Source organism: Thalassophryne amazonica, chromosome 7, assembly GCF_902500255.1.
Source record: "Thalassophryne amazonica chromosome 7, fThaAma1.1, whole genome shotgun sequence".
Lineage (NCBI taxonomy): Eukaryota > Metazoa > Chordata > Actinopteri > Batrachoidiformes > Batrachoididae > Thalassophryne > Thalassophryne amazonica.
Genome location: NC_047109.1, coordinates 8,025,362 through 8,049,488, shown reverse-complemented (window position 1 = coordinate 8,049,488; position 24,127 = coordinate 8,025,362). Strand labels below are relative to the sequence as shown.

General features: G+C 39.7%; 1 protein-coding gene across 1 annotated transcript in view; it reads right to left on the bottom strand.

Annotated features, from left to right (window-relative positions):
• Positions 1 to 24,127, bottom strand: part of zfpm2a (zinc finger protein, FOG family member 2a) — a 441,796-nt gene that overhangs the window by 137,120 nt on the left and 280,549 nt on the right. Inside the window, 1 exon segment of the mRNA XM_034173808.1 lies at positions 7,650 to 7,761. Within this exon segment, the coding sequence (XP_034029699.1) occupies positions 7,650 to 7,761 (112 nt within the window).

Here is a 24,127-nt window from a genome sequence, read left to right as displayed (position 1 = left end):
GAGCTGGTTCCACAGGAGAGGAGCCTGAAAGCTGAAGGCTCTGCCTCCCATTCTACTCTTACAAACCCTAGGAACTACAAGTAAGCCTGCAGTCTGAGAGCGAAGCGCTCTATTGGGGTGATATGGTACTACAAGGTCCCTAAGATAAGTTGGGACCTGATTATTCAAAACCTTATAAGTAAGAAGAAGAATTTTAAATTCTATTCTAGAATTAACAGGAAGCCAATGAAGAGAGGCCAATATGGGTGAGATATGCTCTCTCCTTCTAGTCCCCGTCAGTACTCTAGCTGCAGCATTTTGAATTAACTGAAGGCTTTTTAGGGAACTTTTAGGACAACCTGATAATAATGAATTACAATAGTCCAGCCTAGAGGAAATAAATGCATGAATTAGTTTTTCAGCATCACTCTGAGACAAGACCTTTCTGATTTTAGAGATATTGCGTAAATGCAAAAAAGCAGTCCTACATATTTGTTTAATATGCGCTTTGAATGACATATCCTGATCAAAAATGACTCCAAGATTTCTCACAGTATTACTAGAGGTCAGGGTAATGCCATCCAGAGTAAGGATCTGGTTAGACACCATGTTTCTAAGATTTGTGGGGCCAAGTACAATAACTTCAGTTTTATCTGAGTTTAAAAGCAGGAAATTAGAGGTCATCCATGTCTTTATGTCTGTAAGACAATCCTGCAGTTTAGCTAATTGGTGTGTGTCCTCTGGCTTCATGGATAGATAAAGCTGGGTATCATCTGCGTAACAATGAAAATTTAAGCAATACCGTCTAATAATACTGCCTAAGGGAAGCATGTATAAAGTGAATAAAATTGGTCCTAGCACAGAACCTTGTGGAACTCCATAATTAACTTTAGTCTGTGAAGAAGATTCCCCATTTACATGAACAAATTGTAATCTATTAGACAAATATGATTCAAACCACCGCAGCGCAGTGCCTTTAATACCTATGGCATGCTCTAATCTCTGTAATAAAATTTTATGGTCAACAGTATCAAAAGCAGCACTGAGGTCTAACAGAACAAGCACAGAGATGAGTCCACTGTCCGAGGCCATAAGAAGATCATTTGTAACCTTCACTAATGCTGTTTCTGTACTATGATGAATGCTAAAACCTGACAAACTCTTCAAATAGACCATTCCTCTGCAGATGATCAGTTAGCTGTTTTACAACTACCCTTTCAAGAATTTTTGAGAGAAAAGGAAGGTTGGAGATTGGCCTATAATTAGCTAAGATAGCTGGGTCAAGTGATGGCTTTTTAAGTAATGGTTTAATTACTGCCACCTTAAAAGCCTGTGGTACATAGCCAACTAACAAAGATAGATTGATCATATTTAAGATCGAAGCATTAAATAATGGTAGGGCTTCCTTGAGCAGCCTGGTAGGAATGGGGTCTAATAAACATGTTGATGGTTTGGATGAAGTAACTAATGAAAATAACTCAGACAGAACAATCGGAGAGAAAGAGTCTAACCAAATACCGGCATCACTGAAAGCAGCCAAAGATAACGATACGTCTTTGGGATGGTTATGAGTAATTTTTTCTCTAATAGTTAAAATTTTGTTAGCAAAGAAAGTCATGAAGTCATTACTAGTTAAAGTTAATGGAATACTCAGCTCAATAGAGCTCTGACTCTTTGTCAGCCTGGCTACAGTGCTGAAAAGAAACCTGGGGTTGTTCTTATTTTCTTCAATTAGTGATGAGTAGAAAGATGTCCTAGCTTTACGGAGGGCTTTTTTATAGAGCAACAGACTCTTTTCCCAGGCTAAGTGAAGATCTTCTAAATTAGTGAGACGCCATTTCCTCTCCAACTTACGGGTTATCTGCTTTAAGCTACGAGTTTGTGAGTTATACCACGGAGTCAGACACTTCTGATTTAAAGCTCTCTTTTTCAGAGGAGCTACAGCATCCAAAGTTGTCTTCAATGAGGATGTAAAACTATTGACGAGATACTCTATCTCCCTTACAGAGTTTAGGTAGCTACTCTGCACTGTGTTGGTATATGGCATTAGAGAACATAAAGAAGGAATCATATCCTTAAACCTAGTTACAGCGCTTTCTGAAAGACTTCTAGTGTAATGAAACTTATTCCCCACTGCTGGGTAGGCCATCAGAGTAAATGTAAATGTTATTAAGAAATGATCAGACAGAAGGGAGTTTTCAGGGAATACTGTTAAGTCTTCTATTTCCATACCATAAGTCAGAACAAGATCTAAGATATGATTAAAGTGGTGGGTGGACTCATTTACTTTTTGAGCAAAGCCAATAGAGTCTAATAATAGATTAAATGCAGTGTTGAGGCTGTCATTCTCAGCATCTGTGTGGATGTTAAAATCGCCCACTATAATTATCTTATCTGAGCTAAGCACTAAGTCAGACAAAAGGTCTGAAAATAGGAACAGTAAAAGTCAAACTGTAAGCAGCTGAACTTGATCTCATTCTCAAACTCTGTCCCTGCGCTCGGAGGTCTTGGGGTCGCTCGGTTTGCCCTTCTCTCGCCCAGCGGCTCTTTCAGGAGACACCTCCTGAATTTATCGTGAACCTAAGTGTTCATATCAGAGGGGCCTTCAGTCTTGGACCTGGAGGGTGACAGGTCGTTCTGAGCCTGCACTCCAGAGAGCCACTCCTCAGATGTGTTTTGGATCAAAGACGCACTTAACACTTTTCTCCCAAGCCGACACCCGAGGTATGTGCTCACGCTTGAGATTTACTGGCGATATGCAGACTGTGACAATTAGCGGCGAGTGATGTGTGTTTGAGTACCCCAGCAGAGGAGATTAATCTGATGGGATTACACTTGTTTACCTACAAAAAGGCAAGCACAACTATTTTTCAATTCAATTTATTTTCATTTATATAGCGCCAAATCACAACAGAGTTGCCTCAAGGTGCTTCACACACGTAAAGTCTAACCTTACTAACCCCCAGAGCAACAGTGGTAAGGAAAAACTCCCTCTGAAGAAGATTCCTCAAGCAGACCAGACTCAAAGGGGTGACCCTCTGCTTGGGCCATGCTACAGACATAAATTACAGAACAATTCACAGAACAATTCACATACAAATATATAAGAAATGCTGTTGGTGCACAGGACAGGAAGATCGCCAACACAAATACAACTCCCATCTCCGGATGGAGCTGCACCTTAAACAGAGAGAAAAAACAGAATCAGGCATCAGAAAGACAAAAAATACAGTATAATTTGTCAGCATTAATCAACAAGAAAAACAGAAGAAATACTAAGGTGATCACCGGCCACTATCCCTAAGCTTCACTAAAAGACCCAGAATTTAGGTAAAGTTGAGGCCGTGGCACGCTCCGTTTCCTAATAAAATGAATTAAAAGAGCAAAAAGCGTAAAGCAAAACTTTACCAGTATTCTAGCCATACGAACGGAAAAAGAAGTGCATCTTAAGTCTGGACTTGAAAGTCTCCACAGAATCTGACTGTTTTATTGACGCAGGGAGATCATTCCACAGAACAGGGGCACGATAAGAGAAAGCTCTGTGACCCGCAGACTTCTTATTCACCTTAGGGACACAAAGTAGTCCTGTACCCTGAGAACGTAAAGCCCGGGCCGGTACGTAAGGTTTAATTAGGTCAGCTAGGTAGGGAGATGCCAGTCCATGAATAATTTTATAGACTAGTAGCAGAACCTTAAAATCTGATCTCACTGGGACAGGAAGCCAGTGAAGGGATTCCAAAATGGGTGTAATGTGGTCGAACCTTCTGCTTCGTGTCAAAAGTCTGGCTGCAGCATTCTGAACCAATTTGAGACCCCTAATGCTAGACTGCAGTAAACCAGAAAACAGAACATTGCAGTAGTCCGATCTAGAAGAGATAAACGCATGGATCAGGGTCTCAACATCAGCCATAGACAAGATGGGACAAAACTTCGCTATATTTCGCAGGAAAGCAGTCCTCATAATATTTCTAATGTGGAGGCCAAAGGACAACGTAGGATCAAAAATTACCCCAAGGTTCCTCACTTTGTCAGTGTGATGTATGACACACGAGCCAAGGCTGAGCGTTAACTGGTCAAATTGATGCCGATGTCTCACTGGACCAAGAACCATCATTTCAGTCTTATCAGAGTTTAAAAGTAGGAAGTTTCTAGACATCCAACTTCTCACTGCTGCAAGGCAATATTCTAAGGATTTTATGTGAACGAGATTACCAGCAGTTATCAGCATGCATAACTGAGTATCATCAGCATCGCAGTGAAAGGTAACCCCAAAACACTGCAATATGTGCCCAAGGGGTGCTATATAAAGAGAGAAAAGCAGGGGGCCTAAGACAGACCCCTGTGGAACCCCAAATTTCATGTCACTAAGATTAGAAGTGGTGTTACTGTACAAAACACAGTGACGACTGGTCAAGTATGACGTCAGCCATGCAAGGGCACTCCCAGTAATCCCAAAATGATTTTCCAGCCTATCAAGTAGAATATGATGATCCACTGTATCAAATGCAGCACTGAGATCTAACAGCAACAGAACCGTAGTGGTGTCCGAATCCATTGTAAGCAGAAGATCATTCACCACTTTAGTGAGACCCGTCTCTGTGGAATGATATTTTCTAAAAGCAGACTGCAGTGGCTCAAAGAGATTATTCTCAGTAAGATAGTCCACAAGCTGCCGTGACACCACTTTGTCCAGCATTGTAGAGCAAAATGATAGATAAACAACTACAACAGGATCTGCTCACGTACAGCGTGCAAACTCCCTTAACTCAGCTAACATTTCAACACACAGCATTTTATGGTGCCTTCAGAAAAGTGGAGGTTTGTACATTGAGCACTCCTGGCATGTAAACAAACAAACAAAAAACAAAAATGCTACAAAAATATGAAAATGATTTATGATCACGTGCTACACTATAACACGACAAAACAAGCAGAAGTAAGCAGGGCTTACTAATATCCTCCACTGCCAAAATCCACAACTCGACACCTCCCTCTATTGGTAGGAACTTTAAATTAAAACATATAGTGACCTGGCAAGATAACCCGTTTGGAAAAGTCACTCAATAAAGGCCTTCGGTTTTTTTTTGTTTATCTCTTCATTTTGCATGTGCGAGCACTTCATATTATAGATAGAATACCTCGCAACACAACAGCATATCTGACTGTGAAACTTGCACTGTACCTCTCCGAGTGGAATAGATTTTAGGAGCTGAACTGTAAATGCATTTCTTGAATAGTTTTTGTGAATTCATCCTGGTAATTTTAATAGAAATGATCTAAATTAAAAATGTGGGAAAAAAAAATGCAAAGAAATAAATTTAACCTCGTACTGCACCTGTTCTAGCAGTATAAACTATATAAACCAAGTCTGGCAATAAATAAATAAATAAAATAATCACTTTAATCATTTTTGTAAACTTAAGAAAGGCAAATTTACTGTCATGTAAAATTAGTGAATAAAATGGAAAAAAGAGGAAAACCATCTAAAAATTGATAAAATTAAACTTTCCGCTGCATGCTCAATTTATAAAAATATAAAAACAAAAATAGAAACCAAATTTGAAAAAGAAAAAATTTTTTTTTCAGTTTTTTGGTGGTATCACCTAGATATGGATGGAATTCCTTGGTATGATTTATACCCCACTCCTTTAAGACAGAAGACGTAACTAATTCCTATCCAGGTCGTGAGGTCTATCAGACCTTTGCGTATACTTGGATTCTGTAGTATGACACCTATGAGTCACCGACTCCCTCTGGAGGGAAGCTAGTCCACTGCAGGTTACTTCCCCGGCCAAGTCCAGTACCCATTTACAGCTGGGTGGACTGGGATGATGCAGGTGGCATAACAAGTGAACGTATCTGGAATCAAACCCCCGGTCTCTCTGTCTGTGGTCCAACTCCTATGCGACCGAGCCATCTGCTATGTCCCTGGGCGGAGTTTCAACAAATATCGGATGTGGCTAACCTGTACTTTTAAAATAGAACTATTTGAGAAGAACTCTTTCATGATTTTGCAACATCATCATCGATTGATTATTTATTGATCATTATCCTGTTGTTTGTGGAATCTGCCCCATCACTCACACACACACACACTTAAATGTGAATGAACATGTTTTCTGATGGTCTGTGATTGTGTTTTTCAGACGAGAACAGATGGATCCTCGGCGTCGATGACTGCAAAGCTGCGGCTCAGCGATCGTCTCGGAGCAGCTACTGTGAGGTGACAGCAGATATTTAACTTCTGCTCTGAGATTTAAATTAATTCTTTGTATTCAACATTCCCTCTGTTATCATTTATCATCAGCTGGCAAGTGTGTGATGATTTTTGTGGAGGATTTACAGTAATGAACTTACTAACGCAGTACAACACTGAACACGTCTCACAAGGGGATGTCTGGAGATGTCATTGTGCGTAATTTAATAAGGTCAAACCACAAGTGACAAACAAAAGAGAGACGGAGCTGCATTGGATACGTAGCTGAGGTGATGCCGCCGCTTTGTGTTGCGTGACGTGCACTCTATGTGGCGCTATCTCTAGGATATCTTCTCCAAACAAAAATGGAGAAATCCTGTTATTGCCCTGCTTTTATATTTTGTTTCATACAGTCAGTCTCCAAGCAGAAAGATTAGAAGATTTTAAAGAAGTGCATAATCTTCTGTAACAGCTTATCAAAACTTTAATGATTTGGTGATAAAGAGCACAAAGTTAAGTAGCCGGTTAAGAGGATAACTCCCCAGTGCAGTCTAGTGATTAGTAGATGAGAACTGAGAGAGTGAAAATCCGGGTTGCAAATCCCACTCCTGCCACTTATTCACTTTGAGGGAGAAGAAGCTCCATTCCAGCTTTGGAGGTAATCATTCTGATAAGTGGAGCCCCCTTTCCTTCACCCGCTGAAATCCAAAACATCTTTATTTTGCCTTTTTTCCCTCTTTGGTTAACACCCGTCAAGACCCAATTATAGTGGCGGCAGGTGCGTTGTGTTGTTGGTGCAACGTGAGCAGAGCGTCTTTGTGCACGTTAAGTGTCTTCTTCAACAACTTCACACCAAAGCGTATCTGCTCTGAGCTGCTTTAATGAGACGTTCTGGACACACTGCAGCAGACCGAGGCGTTTCTCGTTATGCCGGTTAGTCATTTAGGTCAACATGGGTTTCTGACGTTGACGGTGCCTTTTTGTACATATTTACATAAAGCCATGACTGGTGAATACATCTGATTTAAAAAGCACATCCAGCTGAATTAGTTAGAGGACAAATGAAGCAAAGTGGTGAAGCTCTATCTAGTCTGAGATAGAGCTTCAGGGTAAAAGAGGGAAAAAAAAAAAAGGTGGGGGGGGGGGTGCATTAATTACCTCCTGAAATCTAAAGACCATTAACTTTGTGTGTCAAGTGATGTTTCTCAGTTCCTAATCAGAGTTTTAGCGATATAAATGAATCTGGGGATGACAAAAACAGACAGGGGCGGGCGCTTTGTGTGTCCTTGAGCTTTTATTTGTGTGTTTGTGACTTTGAGAAGTGAGCAGATGGAGAAAAAAAAACAAAGAGATTGAGCGGGAAGGATGGACAGAAGTTGAGTGGACGGAGGACTGTTGGTGTCTTTGCGGCGGCACCGTGGCATGGTGTGTTGCGCTGTAGAGAGATAACGGGATGTCGGCGCAGCCGCCTTACCTTTGCTGTACACCACGCAGTTGTTTTTGTTGTCTTCTGCTCCCTGCCAAGTCACATCCAGCAGCCACCTGGGGCTGGCACTCAGCACAACCGGGACCGTGTTCTTCGTCTTCTGGACGGAGACAGATAACAAACCCTAATCATTCGCTTATTTTGGTGATTAAAGGAATATTAATAAGCACAGAGTTGTACTGTCAACAGTCATAAACAGACAATTTCACAAAATACACAGCGTGCAATTCAAGTCCATCCCCATCCGATTTTTACACTACTGAGAATAATGGCTTCGTATGAGGGTGGGAGCGGTGGGGAAAAAATGGCTGCAAGAAGCTGAATTCTATGAAAAATTAGAGGTACACATTATTAAGTGGATCAGACAGGAGTGAGCCAAAACAATGGAATCGTAACAGATGTTTCATTGAGCCCAAATATAATGAGCATGTATGTTATGTTTTCCAAAACAAATAACTGGAATGACAATAAACACTATTCCTAAAGATTCCCATCTTCCTTGTTTGTTTGTTCATTACTTCCAAAAAATTTCAACTTGCTGATACTTGAAACTGGTTGTATTTGATACCATTGTTTTGAGGAAGCCATCAAAAACTTGCAGTATTGACGAAAAGTTCTGGCACCATCCCCATCCCCCCTATAAATTCTATCCATATTCTAACTCTGGTTTTACTTCCTTGTTCTGTTTTATATTTTTCTCCTTTGTTACTAGGCATCATGTTTCTCCTTGTACAACCCCTGGCAAAAATTATGGAATCACCGGCCTTGGAGGATGTTCATTCAGTTGTTTAATTTTGTAGAAAAAAAAAGCAGATCACAGACATGACACAAAACTAAAGTCATTTCAAATGGCAACTTTCTGGCTTTAAGAAACACTATAAGAAATCAGGAAAAAAAATAGTGGCAGTCAGTAACGGTTACTTTTTTAGACCAAGCAGAGGGAAAAAATATGGAATCACTCAATTCTGAGGAAAAAATTATGGAATCATGAAAAACAAAAGAACGCTCCAACACATCACTAGTATTTTGTTGCACCACTTCTGGCTTTTATAACAGCTTGCAGTCTCTGAGGCATGGCCTTAATGAGTGACAAACAGTACTCTTCATCAATCTGGCTCCAATTCAATCGGAGGTCACTAAAATTAACATTAAATCGGTGTGTAACTTTGCAAAAACAATGTCGGACTCTGTAGTTTTCTCTGGGCCCCTCCCCAATCAGACCGGGAGTGACATGTTTAGCCGCATGTTCTCCTTGAATTGCTGGCTGTCTGAGTGGTGTCCAAAAAATGAGGTGGGCTTCATAGATAATTGGCAAAGCTTCTGGGGAAAACCTGGTCTTGTTAGGAGAGACGGCATCCATCCCACTTTGGATGGAGCAGCTCTCATTTCTAGAAATCTGGCCAATTTTCTTAAATCCTCCAAACCGTGACTATCCAGGGTTGGGACCAGGAAGCAGAGTTGTAGTCTTACACACCTCTCTGCAGCTTCTCTCCCCCTGCCATCCCCTCATTACCCCATCCCCGTAGAGACGGTGCCTGCTCCCAGACTACCAATAACCAGCAAAAATCTATTTAAGCATAAAAATTCAAAAAGAAAAAATAATATAGCACCTTCAACTGCACCACAGACTAAAACAGTTAAATGTGGTCTATTAAACATTAGGTCTCTCTCTTCTAAGTCCCTGTTGGTAAATGATATAATAATTGATCAACATATTGATTTATTCTGCCTTACAGAAACCTGGTTACAGCAGGGTGAATATGTTAGTTTAAATGAGTCAACACCCCCGAGTCACACTAACTGTCAGAATGCTCGTAGCATGGGCCGAGGCGGAGGATTAGCAGCAATCTTCCATTCCAGCTTATTAATTAATCAAAAACCCACACAGAGCTTTAATTCATTTGAAAGCTTGACTCTTAGTCTTGTCCATCCAAATTGGAAGTCCCAAAAACCAGTTTTATTTGTTATTATCTATCGTCCACCTGGTCGTTACTGTGAGTTTCTCTGTGAATTTTCAGACCTTTTGTCTGACTTAGTGCTTAGCTCAGATAAGATAATTATAGTGGGCGATTTTAACATCCACACAGATGCTGAGAATGACAGCCTCAACACTGCATTTAATCTATTATTAGACTCTATTGGCTTTGCTCAAAAAGTAAATGAGTCCACCCACCACTTTAATCATATCTTAGATCTTGTTCTGACTTATGGTATGGAAATAGAAGACTTAACAGTATTCCCTGAAAACTCCCTTCTGTCTGATCATTTCTTAATAACATTTACATTTACTCTGATGGACTACCCAGCAGTGGGGAATAAGTTTCATTACACTAGAAGTCTTTCAGAAAGCGCTGTAACTAGGTTTAAGGATATGATTCCTTCTTTATGTTCTCTAATGCCATATACCAACACAGTGCAGAGTAGCTACCTAAACTCTGTAAGTGAGATAGAGTATCTCGTCAATAGTTTTACATCCTCATTGAAGACAACTTTGGATGCTGTAGCTCCTCTAAAAAAGAGAGCTTTAAATCAGAAGTGCCTGACTCCGTGGTATAACTCACAAACTCGTAGCTTAAAGCAGATAACCTGTAAGTTGGAGAGGAAATGGCGTCTCACTAATTTAGAAAATCTTCACTTAGCCTGGAAAAAGAGTCTGTTGCTCTATAAAAAAGCCCTCCGTAAAGCTAGGACATCTTTCTACTCATCACTAATTGAAGAAAATAAGAACAACCCCAGGTTTCTTTTCAGCACTGTAGCCAGGCTGACAAAGAGTCAGAGCTCTATTGAGCTGAGTATTCCATTAACTTTAACTAGTAATGACTTCATGACTTTCTTTGCTAACAAAATTTTAACTATTAGAGAAAAAATTACTCATAACCATCCCAAAGACGTATCGTTATCTTTGGCTGCTTTCAGTGATGCCGGTATTTGGTTAGACTCTTTCTCTCCGATTGTTCTGTCTGAGTTATTTTCATTAGTTACTTCATCCAAACCATCAACATGTTTATTAGACCCCATTCCTACCAGGCTGCTCAAGGAAGCCCTACCATTATTTAATGCATTGATCTTAAATATGATCAATCTATCTTTGTTAGTTGGCTATGTACCACAGGCTTTTAAGGTGGCAGTAATTAAACCATTACTTAAAAAGCCATCACTTGACCCAGCTATCTTAGCTAATTATAGGCCAATCTCCAACCTTCCTTTTCTCTCAAAAATTCTTGAAAGGGTAGTTGTAAAACAGCTAACTGATCATCTGCAGAGGAATGGTCTATTTGAAGAGTTTCAGTCAGGTTTTAGAATTCATCATAGTACAGAAACAGCATTAGTGAAGGTTACAAATGATCTTCTTATGGCCTCGGACAGTGGACTCATCTCTGTGCTTGTTCTGTTAGACCTCAGTGCTGCTTTTGATACTGTTGACCATAAAATTTTATTACAGAGATTAGAGCATGCCATAGGTATTAAAGGCACTGCGCTGCGGTGGTTTGAATCATATTTGTCTAATAGATTACAATTTGTTCATGTAAATGGGGAATCTTCTTCACAGACTAAAGTTAATTATGGGGTTCCACAAGGTTCTGTGCTAGGACCAATTTTATTCACTTTATACATGCTTCCCTTAGGCAGTATTATTAGACGGTATTGCTTAAATTTTCATTGTTACGCAGATGATACCCAGCTTTATCTATCCATGAAGCCAGAGGACACACACCAATTAGCTAAACTGCAGGATTGTCTTACAGACATAAAGACATGGATGACCTCTAATTTCCTGCTTTTAAACTCAGATAAAACTGAAGTTATTGTACTTGGCCCCACAAATCTTAGAAACATGGTGTCTAACCAGATCCTTACTCTGGATGGCATTACCCTGACCTCTAGTAATACTGTGAGAAATCTTGGAGTCATTTTTGATCAGGATATGTCATTCAAAGCGCATATTAAACAAATATGTAGGACTGCTTTTTTGCATTTACGCAATATCTCTAAAATCAGAAAGGTCTTGTCTCAGAGTGATGCTGAAAAACTAATTCATGCATTTATTTCCTCTAGGCTGGACTATTGTAATTCATTATTATCAGGTTGTCCTAAAAGTTCCCTAAAAAGCCTTCAGTTAATTCAAAATGCTGCAGCTAGAGTACTGACGGGGACTAGAAGGAGAGAGCATATCTCACCCATATTGGCCTCTCTTCATTGGCTTCCTGTTAATTCTAGAATAGAATTTAAAATTCTTCTTCTTACTTATAAGGTTTTGAATAATCAGGTCCCATCTTATCTTAGGGACCTTGTAGTACCATATCACCCCAATAGAGCGCTTCGCTCTCAGACTGCAGGCTTACTTGTAGTTCCTAGGGTTTGTAAGTGTTGTGTGTTGGGGGGTGTGGCTGGAGGTTTTGGTGTTTTTTTCTTTTCTTTGCTCCTCAGGTGGCATGGAAGCTGATTTGTCTGTGGAAAAAAGGTGCTGGCTGAAGAATCCTCACCCTCGTCAATATCATGTGAGGCACCTGGGACTGGTGCTCACGTGCAGCCCTAAAGACTTTCAGCTGTAGCAGATAATTGGATGGCGTTCTGCTTTTAAGGCATGTGTGAATCAAGCAGAACTGCCGGGAACTCGACCTTGTGATGTTCGTTTGTGAGACGCTGAGGACCGCACCTGGGTTTGACACATTAAGCCTGTGAAGCAGCGAAGGGTGAGGACACATGCTGTCAGCACACAGTAAAGGTAATTAACTGTTTGACTAATTGTAGATAGTAACTTGATGTTTTGCTACATAGTATACTTGAAATTGTGATGAGAATGGTGTGGCTTGCTTCTCACTGCTGTGGCGTGCAGGGTAAGTGATAGCGTGTGTCTTGTGAAAGAAATTGTTATAATTGCTAACTTACCTCACATCTTCTGTGCTTCACAGAGAGTCAGTTTGTCGTGTCCACCTGGGGGGTGTTTCTCTGATGGTAGTGAGTCCAGGAGCGCCGGACTTCTCTCCTTATGAACGCTGGAGAGCGTGCCAGCAGTCACTCCTCTTGAAGGACATTGGGTTGGGGTTTTTTGTATAATTTATTTAGGCACAGGTGAAAAATAAATTGTTTTTTGTTGATGGAACCGCTTTCTGGTTATTTTTAGTGCTGGGTCCTGTCTGACGCAGGTTCGCTCCTCAATCTGCGTCGACACATAACAGTAAGAGTAGAATGGGAGGCAGAGCCTTCAGCTTTCAGGCTCCTCTCCTGTGGAACCAGCTCCCAATTCAGATCAGGGAGACAGACACCCTCTCTACTTTTAAGATTAGGCTTAAAACTTTCCTTTTTGCTAAAGCTTATAGTTAGGGCTGGATCAGGTGACCCTGAACCATCCCTTAGTTATGCTGCTATAGACGTAGACTGCTGGGGGGTTCCCATGATGCACTGTTTCTTTCTCTTTTTGCTCTGTATGCACCACTCTGCATTTAATCATTAGTGATCGATCTCTGCTCCCCTCCACAGCATGTCTTTTTCCTGGTTCTCTCCCTCAGCCCCAACCAGTCCCAGCAGAAGACTGCCCCTCCCTGAGCCTGGTTCTGCTGGAGGTTTCTTCCTGTTAAAAGGGAGTTTTTCCTTCCCACTGTAGCCAAGTGCTTGCTCACAGGGGGTCGTTTTGACCGTTGGGGTTTTACATAATTATTGTATGGCCTTGCCTTACAATATAAAGCGCCTTGGGGCAACTGTTTGTTGTGATTTGGCGCTATATAAAAAAATTGATTAATTGATTGATTGATTGATTGATTGATTGCTGTTGCCAGATCAGCTTTGCAGGTTGGAGCCTCGTCATGGACCATTTTCTTCAACTTCCACCAAAGATTTTCAAGTGGATTAAGATCCGGACTATTTGCAGGCCATGACATTGACCCTATGTGTCTTTTTGCAAGGAATGTTTTCACAGTGTTTGCTCTATGGCAAGATGCATTATCATCTTGAAAAATGATTTCATCATCCCCAAACATCCTTTCAATTGATGGGATAAGAAAAGTGTCCAAAATATCAATGTAAACTTGTGCATTTATTGATGATGTAATGACAGCCATCTCCCCAGTGCCTTTACCTGACATGCAGCCCCATATCATCAATGACTGTGGACATTTACATGTTCTTTTCAGGCAGTCATCTTCATAAATCTCATTGGAACGGCACCAAACAAAAGTTCCAGCATCATCAACTTGCCCAATGCAGATTCGAGATTCATCACTGAATATGACTTTCATCCAGTCATCCACGATTGCTTTTCCTTAGCCCATTGTAACCTTGTTTTTTTTTTCTGTTTAGGTGTTGATGATGGCTTTCGTTTAGCTTTTCTGTATGTAAATCCCATTGCCTTTAGGCGGTTTCTTACAGTTCGGTCACAGACGTTGACTCCAGTTTCCTCCCATTCGTTCCTCATTTGTTTTGTTGTGCATTTTTGATTTTTGAGATATACTGCTTTAAGTTTTCTGTCTTGACGCTTTGATGTCTTCCTTGGTCTACCAGTATGTTTGCCTTTAACAACCTTCCCATGTTGTTTGTATTTGGTCCAGAGTTTAGACACAGCTGACTCTGAACAACCAACATCTTTTGCAACATTGCATGATGATTTACCCTCTTAAGAGTTTGATAATCCTCTCCTTTGTTTCAAATGACATCTCTCGTGTTGGAGCCATGATTCATGTCAGTCCACTTGGTGCAACAGCTCTCCAAGGTGTGATCACTCCTTTTTAGATGCAGACTAATGAGCAGATCTGATTTGATGCAGGTGTTAGTTTTGGGGATGAAAATTTACAGGGTGATTCCATAATTTATTCCTCAGAATTGAGTGATTCCATATTTTTTTTCCCTCTGCTTGGTCTAAAAAAGTAACCGTTACTGACTGCCACAATTATTTTTCCTGATTTCTTATAGTGTTTCTTAAAGCCAGAAAGTTGCCATTTGAAATGACTTTAGTTTTGTGTCATGTCTGTGATCTGCTTTTTTTTCTACAAACTTAAACAACTGAATGAACATCCTCTGATGCCAGTGATTCCATAATTTTTGCCAGGGGTTGTAGTTTCTAGCTCAATATGTTAGCTACTGCTGATGTGACGGGTGAAGTAGACACATCAATGGGATATTACATTGGGGGGGGGGGGGATGCTTTTGGGATATCTGGAGCAGAGTTCAAGCTTATATCCATCAGTAAATCATTTCTCATCAAATATAGTATGAGTGAGGTTATGATGATGTCACAGACACATCAAAGAATGAAGTGATAACTCTAAGACAAATGTATATTTCACAAAATCTCCACAGCAAACAGGGCATCAGAGGTAAGCCAAAACTTATATCAATCATTTATACTGATCAATTACTATTAGGTGGTTCAACTGACATCATGATGACATCACCAAAACATCATGAAATAATGTCATTTTAGTCTGAAAAATAGATTTACCATGCATGCATGAAGGGTATGCTCTTCCTTCTGATGCCTTTCATTCATACAGTTTTCATCTGGATAAATTAAAGATTTATCCACTCTGGGACCAGTTTTCGAAAAGTACTGTTTTCAGCCACCGAAAACGGCATTTGTGTGTGGTTGAAATTACCAATATAACACAAAACCTATGCCCGTTTCCATGTGGACAGCGCCTAAGCTATATACCACTGGAACACATTATAAACGGTGAGCCTTTAGAATCATTGTAGGAGCATTTATAGAAAAACATCCTGCAAAAATATGGTGAAAATTTTCACAGTACCAAAGAATGCTGACTTAGAGTAAGGTGATTTTAATTCCTACTTGAGAGTGTGAGATGTCTCCAGATGGTTCCGAATACTTCACTGTGAGTTTTTGACAAAATGACCTGATTGGATCACGTCACACCAGCTGTGGCTTCCCTTCACTGGATGGCTGCAAGACTAAACTTCAAGGTTTTGCTGCCAACCATAAGCACCTAAAGCCCCGGGGCCTCATGTACAAAGACCTGTGTGGATTTCCTACTGAAACATGGCATACGCCAAAACCCAGGAACTGGCGTAAGCACAACATATTCAAATGTATCAAAGTGTAAGTAGGCATGGATCCACAAGCATTCCATTTGCACATCCCACTGAACGTGGATTTGAGCATGGAACCAAACTCGTCCCTGGCCACGCCCATTTAAATATGCAGTTTCATGAAGCCCTTTAAGCAGGGGTTCCCCACAACGTCACATCAGGCAACATGAACACAGAAAAGAAATTATACTACAGATGACTAGAAATTACGTGGAGACACGCAGGGATAGTTTATTCATTACCATCTTAAATGTTTTAATCATGAAGCTGGAAAAATGTTTGTGGAAGCTACGGAGTGTGTGTGTGTGAGCCCGACAGCTGTGATTTGTGAGTTTAAAAAGGTGAGGCATACATCTGTTGACTGGAGCTGGGTATCGATTCAAATTTCTAGAATCGATTTGATTCTGATTCTTAAGAATCAGAATTGATTATTTCGATTTGCTTCAATTTGATCCGATCTTGATTTCGGTTAGTGTTATTACAACCGTTTTTTTGAGCTGTTACATGATTGTCTAGTTATGCAACATATTAATACTACTTCACAAAATTTGGCACTCCAAATGCAGGCAACAGTGTTTCAGAGAGCTATACGAGGTCTGTGAGAAAAGTAACGGACCTTTTTATTTTTTTCAAAAACTATATGGATTTGATTCATATGTTTTTACGTCAGCCAAGCTTCAACCTTCGTGCACATGCGTGAGTTTTTCCACGCCTGTCGGTTGCGTCATTCGCCTGTGAGCACACCTTGTGGGAGGAGTGGTCCAGCCCCCTTGTCGGATTTTCATTGTCAGGAAATGGCGGAATGATTTGGGCTTTTTTTCCATCAGAATTTTTTCAGAAACTGTTAGAGACAAGCAGCTGGAAACCATTCGAAAAATTGATCTGGCTTTCGGTGAAAATTTTACGGGCTTCACACAGAACCTGAGGTGGAGTTTTTTAAACTTTTACTTTGTCTTTTGGACTGTCGTCTCTGTCTTTTTGTCGTTGCTGTTGACTTCTGGTGATCAGCCCGAGGCGTCAGCGCAGTTCCACCGGCGCGGCTCCACCTGAAGCCCGAGTCGTCAGCGCACATCCACCGGCGCGGCTCCACCTGAAGCCCGAGGCGTCAGCGCAGTTCCACCGGCGCGGCTCCACCTGAAGCCCGAGGCGTCAGCGCAGTTCCACCGGCGCAGCTTTACCGAGGCCCGAGGCGCCAGCGCGGAGTTATCTGACCATGGGTCCTAAGAAGGCACTGACGGCGGAGGAGGGAGATGATATCAAGAACTCCCTGGACTTTTTGTCTGAGGAAATTTCTGTGGTTAAAATGCAGCAGAAATCCATTATGGAGCTGGTGGGAGAAGTGAAGGCTCTCCGGATCCAGAATGCCGAGAAAGACCGGCGTCTGGTGTACCTGGAGAACCGTGTTGCAGAGTTGGAACAGTACACAAGGATGAACGACGTTATTATTACAGGAATTCATATTAAACCTCGATCCTACGCACGGGCGGTGTCAGAAGACAGCGGAGGGGAGGCCAGTGAGCAGGAGGCCAGCTCAGTGGAACAACAGGTGGCTGACTTCCTGCAATCTAAAGGTATTCAAATGGACTGTAATAACATTGAAGCATGCCACCCCCTGCCCAGGAGAGAGGATGGAGACAAGCGAGCAGTTATAATGAGGTTTGTCAACAGAAAACATAAAATGGCATTGTTAAAACAGGGACGGAAACTCAAAGGAACAAACGTATTCATCAATGAACATCTGACCAAAAGAAACGCAGACATCGCCAGGAAAGCTCGTTTCTTAAAAAAGCAGGGAAAAATTCAACAGACATGGACATCCAACTGCAAAACATTTATCAAATTGAATGGAACACCAGAACAAGCAAAGGTTATGGTAATCAGGAACATCGAGGATCTGGACAAATATGACCAATAAGGTATGAGGACACAAACACATCACAACACCATGACACAGACCAGAGGAACCTATTCATCTACTACATCATCTACATCTGGAGACAAAAAGGATATAACTCAAAGGATTGCTGATCATGGAAAAGTAGAACTGAGAACATTTAAATACACAGACCACAATGTACTGGACTTGGAGCACGATATAGACCCGGACAATAATTTCTTCTCAAATATCAATGACAGTTGTTGCTATTATACAGATGAACAGTTTAATCGGATCATTAGAATGGATAACAAATTATCAATAATCCATTTCAACAGCAGAAGTCTATATGCAAACTTTAATAACATTAAAGAATATTTAAGTCAGTTTAAAAAAATATTTAACATAATTGCTATATCAGAAACATGGATCAATGAAGATAAAGGAATGGATTTTGAACTGGATGGATATGAATTTAATTGTGTAAACAGAAAAAATAAGAGTGGAGGAGGAGTGGCTGTGTATGTGGATAAGAACATGGATTATAAAATAGTAGACAATATGACAACTGTGATTGATAACTTATTAGAATGTATAACTATTGAAATATGTGAAGAAAAAAGCAAAAATGTATTAGTCAGCTGTATATATAGAGCACCGGGATCTAGTATTGAAACATTCACTGACTGTATGGGAAAAATGTTCTCAAAAACTAATCAAAAAACTGTGTTCATTTGTGGTGACTTAAATATTGATCTGCTCAATCCAAATAAGCATAAAATAACAGATGAATTTATCAGTATAATGTACAGTATGAGTTTATATCCAAAAATCACTAGGCCAAGCAGAATTACATCCCATAGTGCCACCTTAATTGATAATATATTCAGCAATGATATTGAGAATAACACTGAGTGGATTATTAATCAATGACATTAGTGATCATCTACCAGTTTTCATCGTTTATAATAGAAACCATCGGCGGAATCAGCCAGAGGAGAAAATAAAATACAGGCGAGTGCGGACAGAGGAAAACATGAACACACTAAAGAAAGATTTACAGGAGCAAAACTGGGAAAAGGTATACAGTGAAAGTGATGTTGATAGTGCATATGAAACTTTTTTACAAATATTTACATCATTATATGATAAAAATTGTCCAATTAAACAAGACTAGAGAAAACAAAAAATCCAAGCTCGACCATGGATGACGAAAGGGTTACGAAATGCATGTAATAAGAAAAATACACTGTATAGAGAATTCATAAAACTAAAGACTAAAGAGGCAGAAAATAGATATAAGAAATACAAAAATAGATTAACTAATATTATACGGGTATGTAGGAAGGAATATTATAGTAACATATTATATAATAACAAAAACAATATTAAAGAAATATGGGATATATTAAATAGCATTATAAAAAATGGTAATAAAAAACAGAGTTACCCTCAGTATTTCATTGATAATAATGTCAAGAAGGAAAATAAGGATGAGGTAGTCAACGGTTTTAATAATTTTTTTGTAAATATTGGACCAAGCTTGGCAGAAAAAATTCCCGATTCCCAACCTGAGGATTGGGATAATAATCTCATAGAAAGAAATCCCTGTTCAATGTTCCTCACAGCAGTGGATGGAAATGAAATTATAGACATTGTGAATAATTGTAAATATAAAACATCTACCTATTTAAATGAAATTGATATGGTGGTGGTAAAACAGGTCATTGAATGGATTGTAGAACCATTAACATACATCTGTAACTTATCATTTCAAACCGGTAAATTTCCCAATCAAATGAAAATAGCTAAGGTTGTGCCGCTGTATAAGACTGGGGATAGACACCACTTCACAAATTATAGACCTGTTTCTTTGCTTCCACAATTTTCCAAATTATTAGAAAAGTTATTCAATAATAGATTAGACAAATTCATAAATAAACATAAATTACTTACTGATAGTCAATATGGATTCAGAGCACATAGTTCAACATCACTTGCATTAATAGAATCAGTTGAGGAGATTACAAACGCCATAGACCACAAATTACATTCAGTTGGAATATTTATAGACCTTAAAATGGCTTTTGATACAATCAATCATGACATATTAATCAATAAACTTGAACAGTATGGGATTAGGGGGTTGGTGTTGCACTGGGTGAGAAGCTACTTAAGTAACAGAAAACAGTTTGTGAAGTTGGGGGAATATACATCATCATGCTTGGACAATGCTTGTGGCGTCCCACAGGGGTCAGTATTGGGTCCAAAACTGTTTCTAATTTATATAAATGATATTGTCAATGTTTACAAAATATTAAAATTAGTATTATTTGCAGATGACAAGCATTTTTTGTTCAGGGGGGGATTTGCAGGAGTTACTGAGGAGGATCAGTATAGAAATGGGAAAATTGAAAATATGGTTTGACAGAAACAAATTATCATTAAACTTAAGTAAAACAAAATACATGTTATTTGGCTATTGTAATACAGACATACAGGTTCAGTTACAAGTCGAGGGGGTAGATATTGAAAGGGTACATGAAAATAAGTTTCTGGGGGTGATAATAGATGATAAGATAAACTGGAAGACTCATATAAAACATATACAAAGTAAACTGTCAAGAAGCATTTCAGTTCTAAACAAAGCGAAACATATTCTGGACCACAACTCACTCCGCATTCTTTACTGCTCACTGGTTTTACCATATTTACAGTACTGTGCAGAGGTATGGGGTAATACTTATAAAGGTACAACACAATCACTATCAGTAACGCAGAATAGAGCTATAAGAATTATTCATAATACTGGCTATAGAGATCATACAAATCCACTATTTTTACAATCCAAATTCTTAAAATTCACAGACTTGGTTCATTTTCAAACAGTACAAACTGTGTATAAAGCAATAAACAATTTACTTCCAGCAAATATTAAAAATATGTTTTTTAACAGATCAGGGGATTACAGTCTGAGGGGGAAATTTAATTTAAAGCATCAGTGGGCACGAACAACATTAAAAGGTTTCTGTATTTCTGTCTGTGGGATGAGGATGTGGAACAGATTGGGAGTGGGGCTCAAGCAATGTCCAAGCATGAACCAGTTCAAACAGCGGTACAAAAATATGTTTTTTTCTAGGTATAGGGAGGAGGAAGGGTAATGAGCGTTAGGGTGTTTTTGTTTTTTGCTTTGGCTTGTAAATATATAGTATTTTGTATGTAAGTAGGTATGTGTAGGTGTATATTTATGTTTGTGTATATATGTATATGTGTATATATGTGTATGTATATGTGTATGTGTATATATATATATATATATATATTGATATCGGTTTAGGTGTGTAGGAATCTATGTGTATATGTGGCAAAGGGTATTACTGGTTGTGGGGAAGAAGGGGTAGGGATAAATAAGCTGATGCTTCACCCTACCCCTTTTCGGACATGTTGGGTACACAGTAGGAACTTTTTTGTTGTTGTCTTTACTGATCTATCTTGTAATTGTTGTTGTATCAAATGTTCGAAATAAACAGTTTTCATTCATTCATTCATTCATTCATTCAGAATAAGGATCGTTACTACAGCTTTAAGGACACCCCACAATGGCGCACGGCGCGCCGCGCTCCGAGCTGCCATCGAGAGGCAGAAAACACCACATCATTTCTAAACGGATCGCTGTGTGGAGCCGGGACCGCTGTGTGCAATTTCTCTGGTTATCACAAGAGCTGGACATCAGCCATTTTCCGGCAGATTTCACTTTTAACAAGAGATTTTGTCATGGAAACCGATTCGCTGATCGAGCGAGACAAAGGAACACCTCCGTTTCGGAGTGCCAGGGGACAAGTTGGGACATGCCTATCTCGGCTTTCAATGCTTACCAGCCCAGTGAGTATAAGAGAAATTGTGGAGAGCTGGGCATGTCCCAACTTGTCCCCTGGCATCTTTGGATGTATGAATCAATCTGTGGGAATTAAAACAAGAATCGATTTAAAATCAGCAGATTGATCTTTTCAACCCAGCACTACCGCTGACAGTGTGACATCACAACTTGCGCATTTATTGACAAATACGGAACACAGGAAGCCTTTTAAGAAGCTCTGCAGCTAACCATCAAGCAAAAAAAAGAGACAATAATAGTAATAATAATAATAATAATAATAAAAACCATATCTGAATGGGTACATGCCCAAATGTGGACATGAACATAAACGCTGGTTTACGTTCGGGTCAATTACACAAACACACTATTTACACAGCAAGCAGCAGCCACCGTGCGCCGTGCGAGCCACCTGATGTGTATTTGCGCATCACATATGATGTGAACATGTGTGCAGTCAATTACTCTGATTATACGAGGCTGTTAGAAGCCTATTATCTGAATACCTGGTGGCTACGAGGACATGGAAATATAGACCTGGAATGGATGTGCGCGCCTCAATCTATTAGTGTCACTCAGGACAGGAAGGCACCATTAGTAAGGGTGGAGATGTGCAGATCATCAATAATAAACTGACCGCTTTTTTTTGCAATAGCGTCACTATTTCTTAATGGATTTTAATAAATGTAGGCTTGTTTTAAAGCCATTTGAAACCTCTTTCCAATGAACCTATGCATGTGTGGGTGAAAAAAAAACTTATGTAAAATGCAGAAATTTGGGGAAATTATGACAAACTGTGTTGCTTTTCTCACTCTATTGTCACTATTTGTTAACAGATTTTAATAAAAGTAGGCTTGTTTTAAAGCCCTTTAATTGCTCTTTCTAATGAACCCATACATGCCTGGGTAGAAAAAAAAATGTTTTATGTAAAGTGTGGAAATTTGGGGAATTTACTGTGTTTTTTTCCCCCTGTCATCATAATTCTCGATGGATTTTTATAAATGAAGCCTTGCAAGTTGTATTCAAGCTGATTAAAAGCTCGGATAAAAACATCCTTATGTATTAAAATATAAATCTGAAGTATGCCTTGCCATTGTGGTCATTTGCCTTGCTGCTTTTTCCACTGTAATATTGCTGCTAGTCTTTTAATAACAACAACATATATATATGATTTTTACTAGCATTTTATTACAAGTAGATATAAAGCCATTCACCATCCCTGGTTCTCAAGACCAGGCACCTAAGTGGCTCTACTCTACTCTTTTCTACTCTCCTATTGTACTCTTCCTTTTTAGATATTTCGGTATACCTTTATATACTAGCATAGTTCCACCTTAGAATTGGAACATAATATATACCTTACTGAATTTTCATATCATATTAAACAACAACTGCAATAAAAAAAAAGTCCCTTCGGCTGCTCCCTTGTTTTTCACTCGGGGTCGCCACAGCAAATCCAAGGTGGATCTGCATGTTGAATTGGCACAGGTTTTACACCGGATGCCCTTCCTGACGCAACTCCACATTACATGGAGAAATGTGGCAGGGGTGGGATATATATATATATATATATATATATCTCAGGGGTGGCCAAGTTCGGTCCTCGAGAGCCACATTCCTGACACTCTTAGTTGTCTCCCTGCTCCAACACACCTGAATCCAATGAAAGGCTCATAAAAAGTCTGCTAACAAGTCTTTCATTGGATTCAGGTGTTTTGGAGTTGGGAGACAACTGAGAGTGTCAGGAATGTGGCTCTCGAGGACCGAACTTGGCAACCCCTGATATATATTTGTTTTTTTAAACATTTTTGCAGCTTAATGAAAAGAACTTATAGCATTGAGTTGTAGTCTCAGTATATCGATATTAAATTGTGACATAATGACTTTAAAATAGACATTTATTTTACATAATTACATTAAGGCTTTTGTAGAGTTCACTTTAGTATTGGAGAATTTGTTTTTGTAGTTGGTACAGTTGATGGTGAAGCACTGTCTGCCTTTTTTCCCCTCATTTTGCTTCTTTTTAACAGGTGCCTTAACTAGCTCAAGGTGCTCTCTCCACCCTTAGTAAGGGCCGCTGTGCGGCACGCCGCTAGTCACGTGACATCCATTCCAGGTCTCTATTTCCATGTATGAGAACAGCACAGGCTACGTGCAACAGAGCAGGTTCCACTCTGAGAAAGTCCTTGTAGCCTTTTATTAGCATCAGTTTCCTGCAATTCCTTCAGAAGAGAACATGATATACGTGGCTCATTATTCAAATAATAACTGAAATTTCTGACAAATCCAATCGTGGCTCATTATTCATGGCTTTATTATTTGGTGGGACCAGGGCTTATATGGTTATGCACCCACCTAACTTGCTGAATGTGTTAAGCCTTACGTGCCTTTTTGTGCCCTGTGGTCACAGGTTGTGAGCTTGTTCTGTATCTTTACCGTTAAAAAGAAGTCAGTAGGCTTCACAGCCTTTGTCTACCGTGTTCTTACTTTGTGGAACAGCTTGGCTGTGGATATTAGGAAGTCCACTTTGACTATTTTAAAGCCAATGTTTGGATGTATTTGAATGTATTTAAATTTTAACTGTTCTTATGGAGGTGGCATGGTGACTTAGTGGTTAGCACGTTGCCTCACAGCAAGAAGGTCATGGATTTGATTCCCACCTGTGGCCTTTCTAGT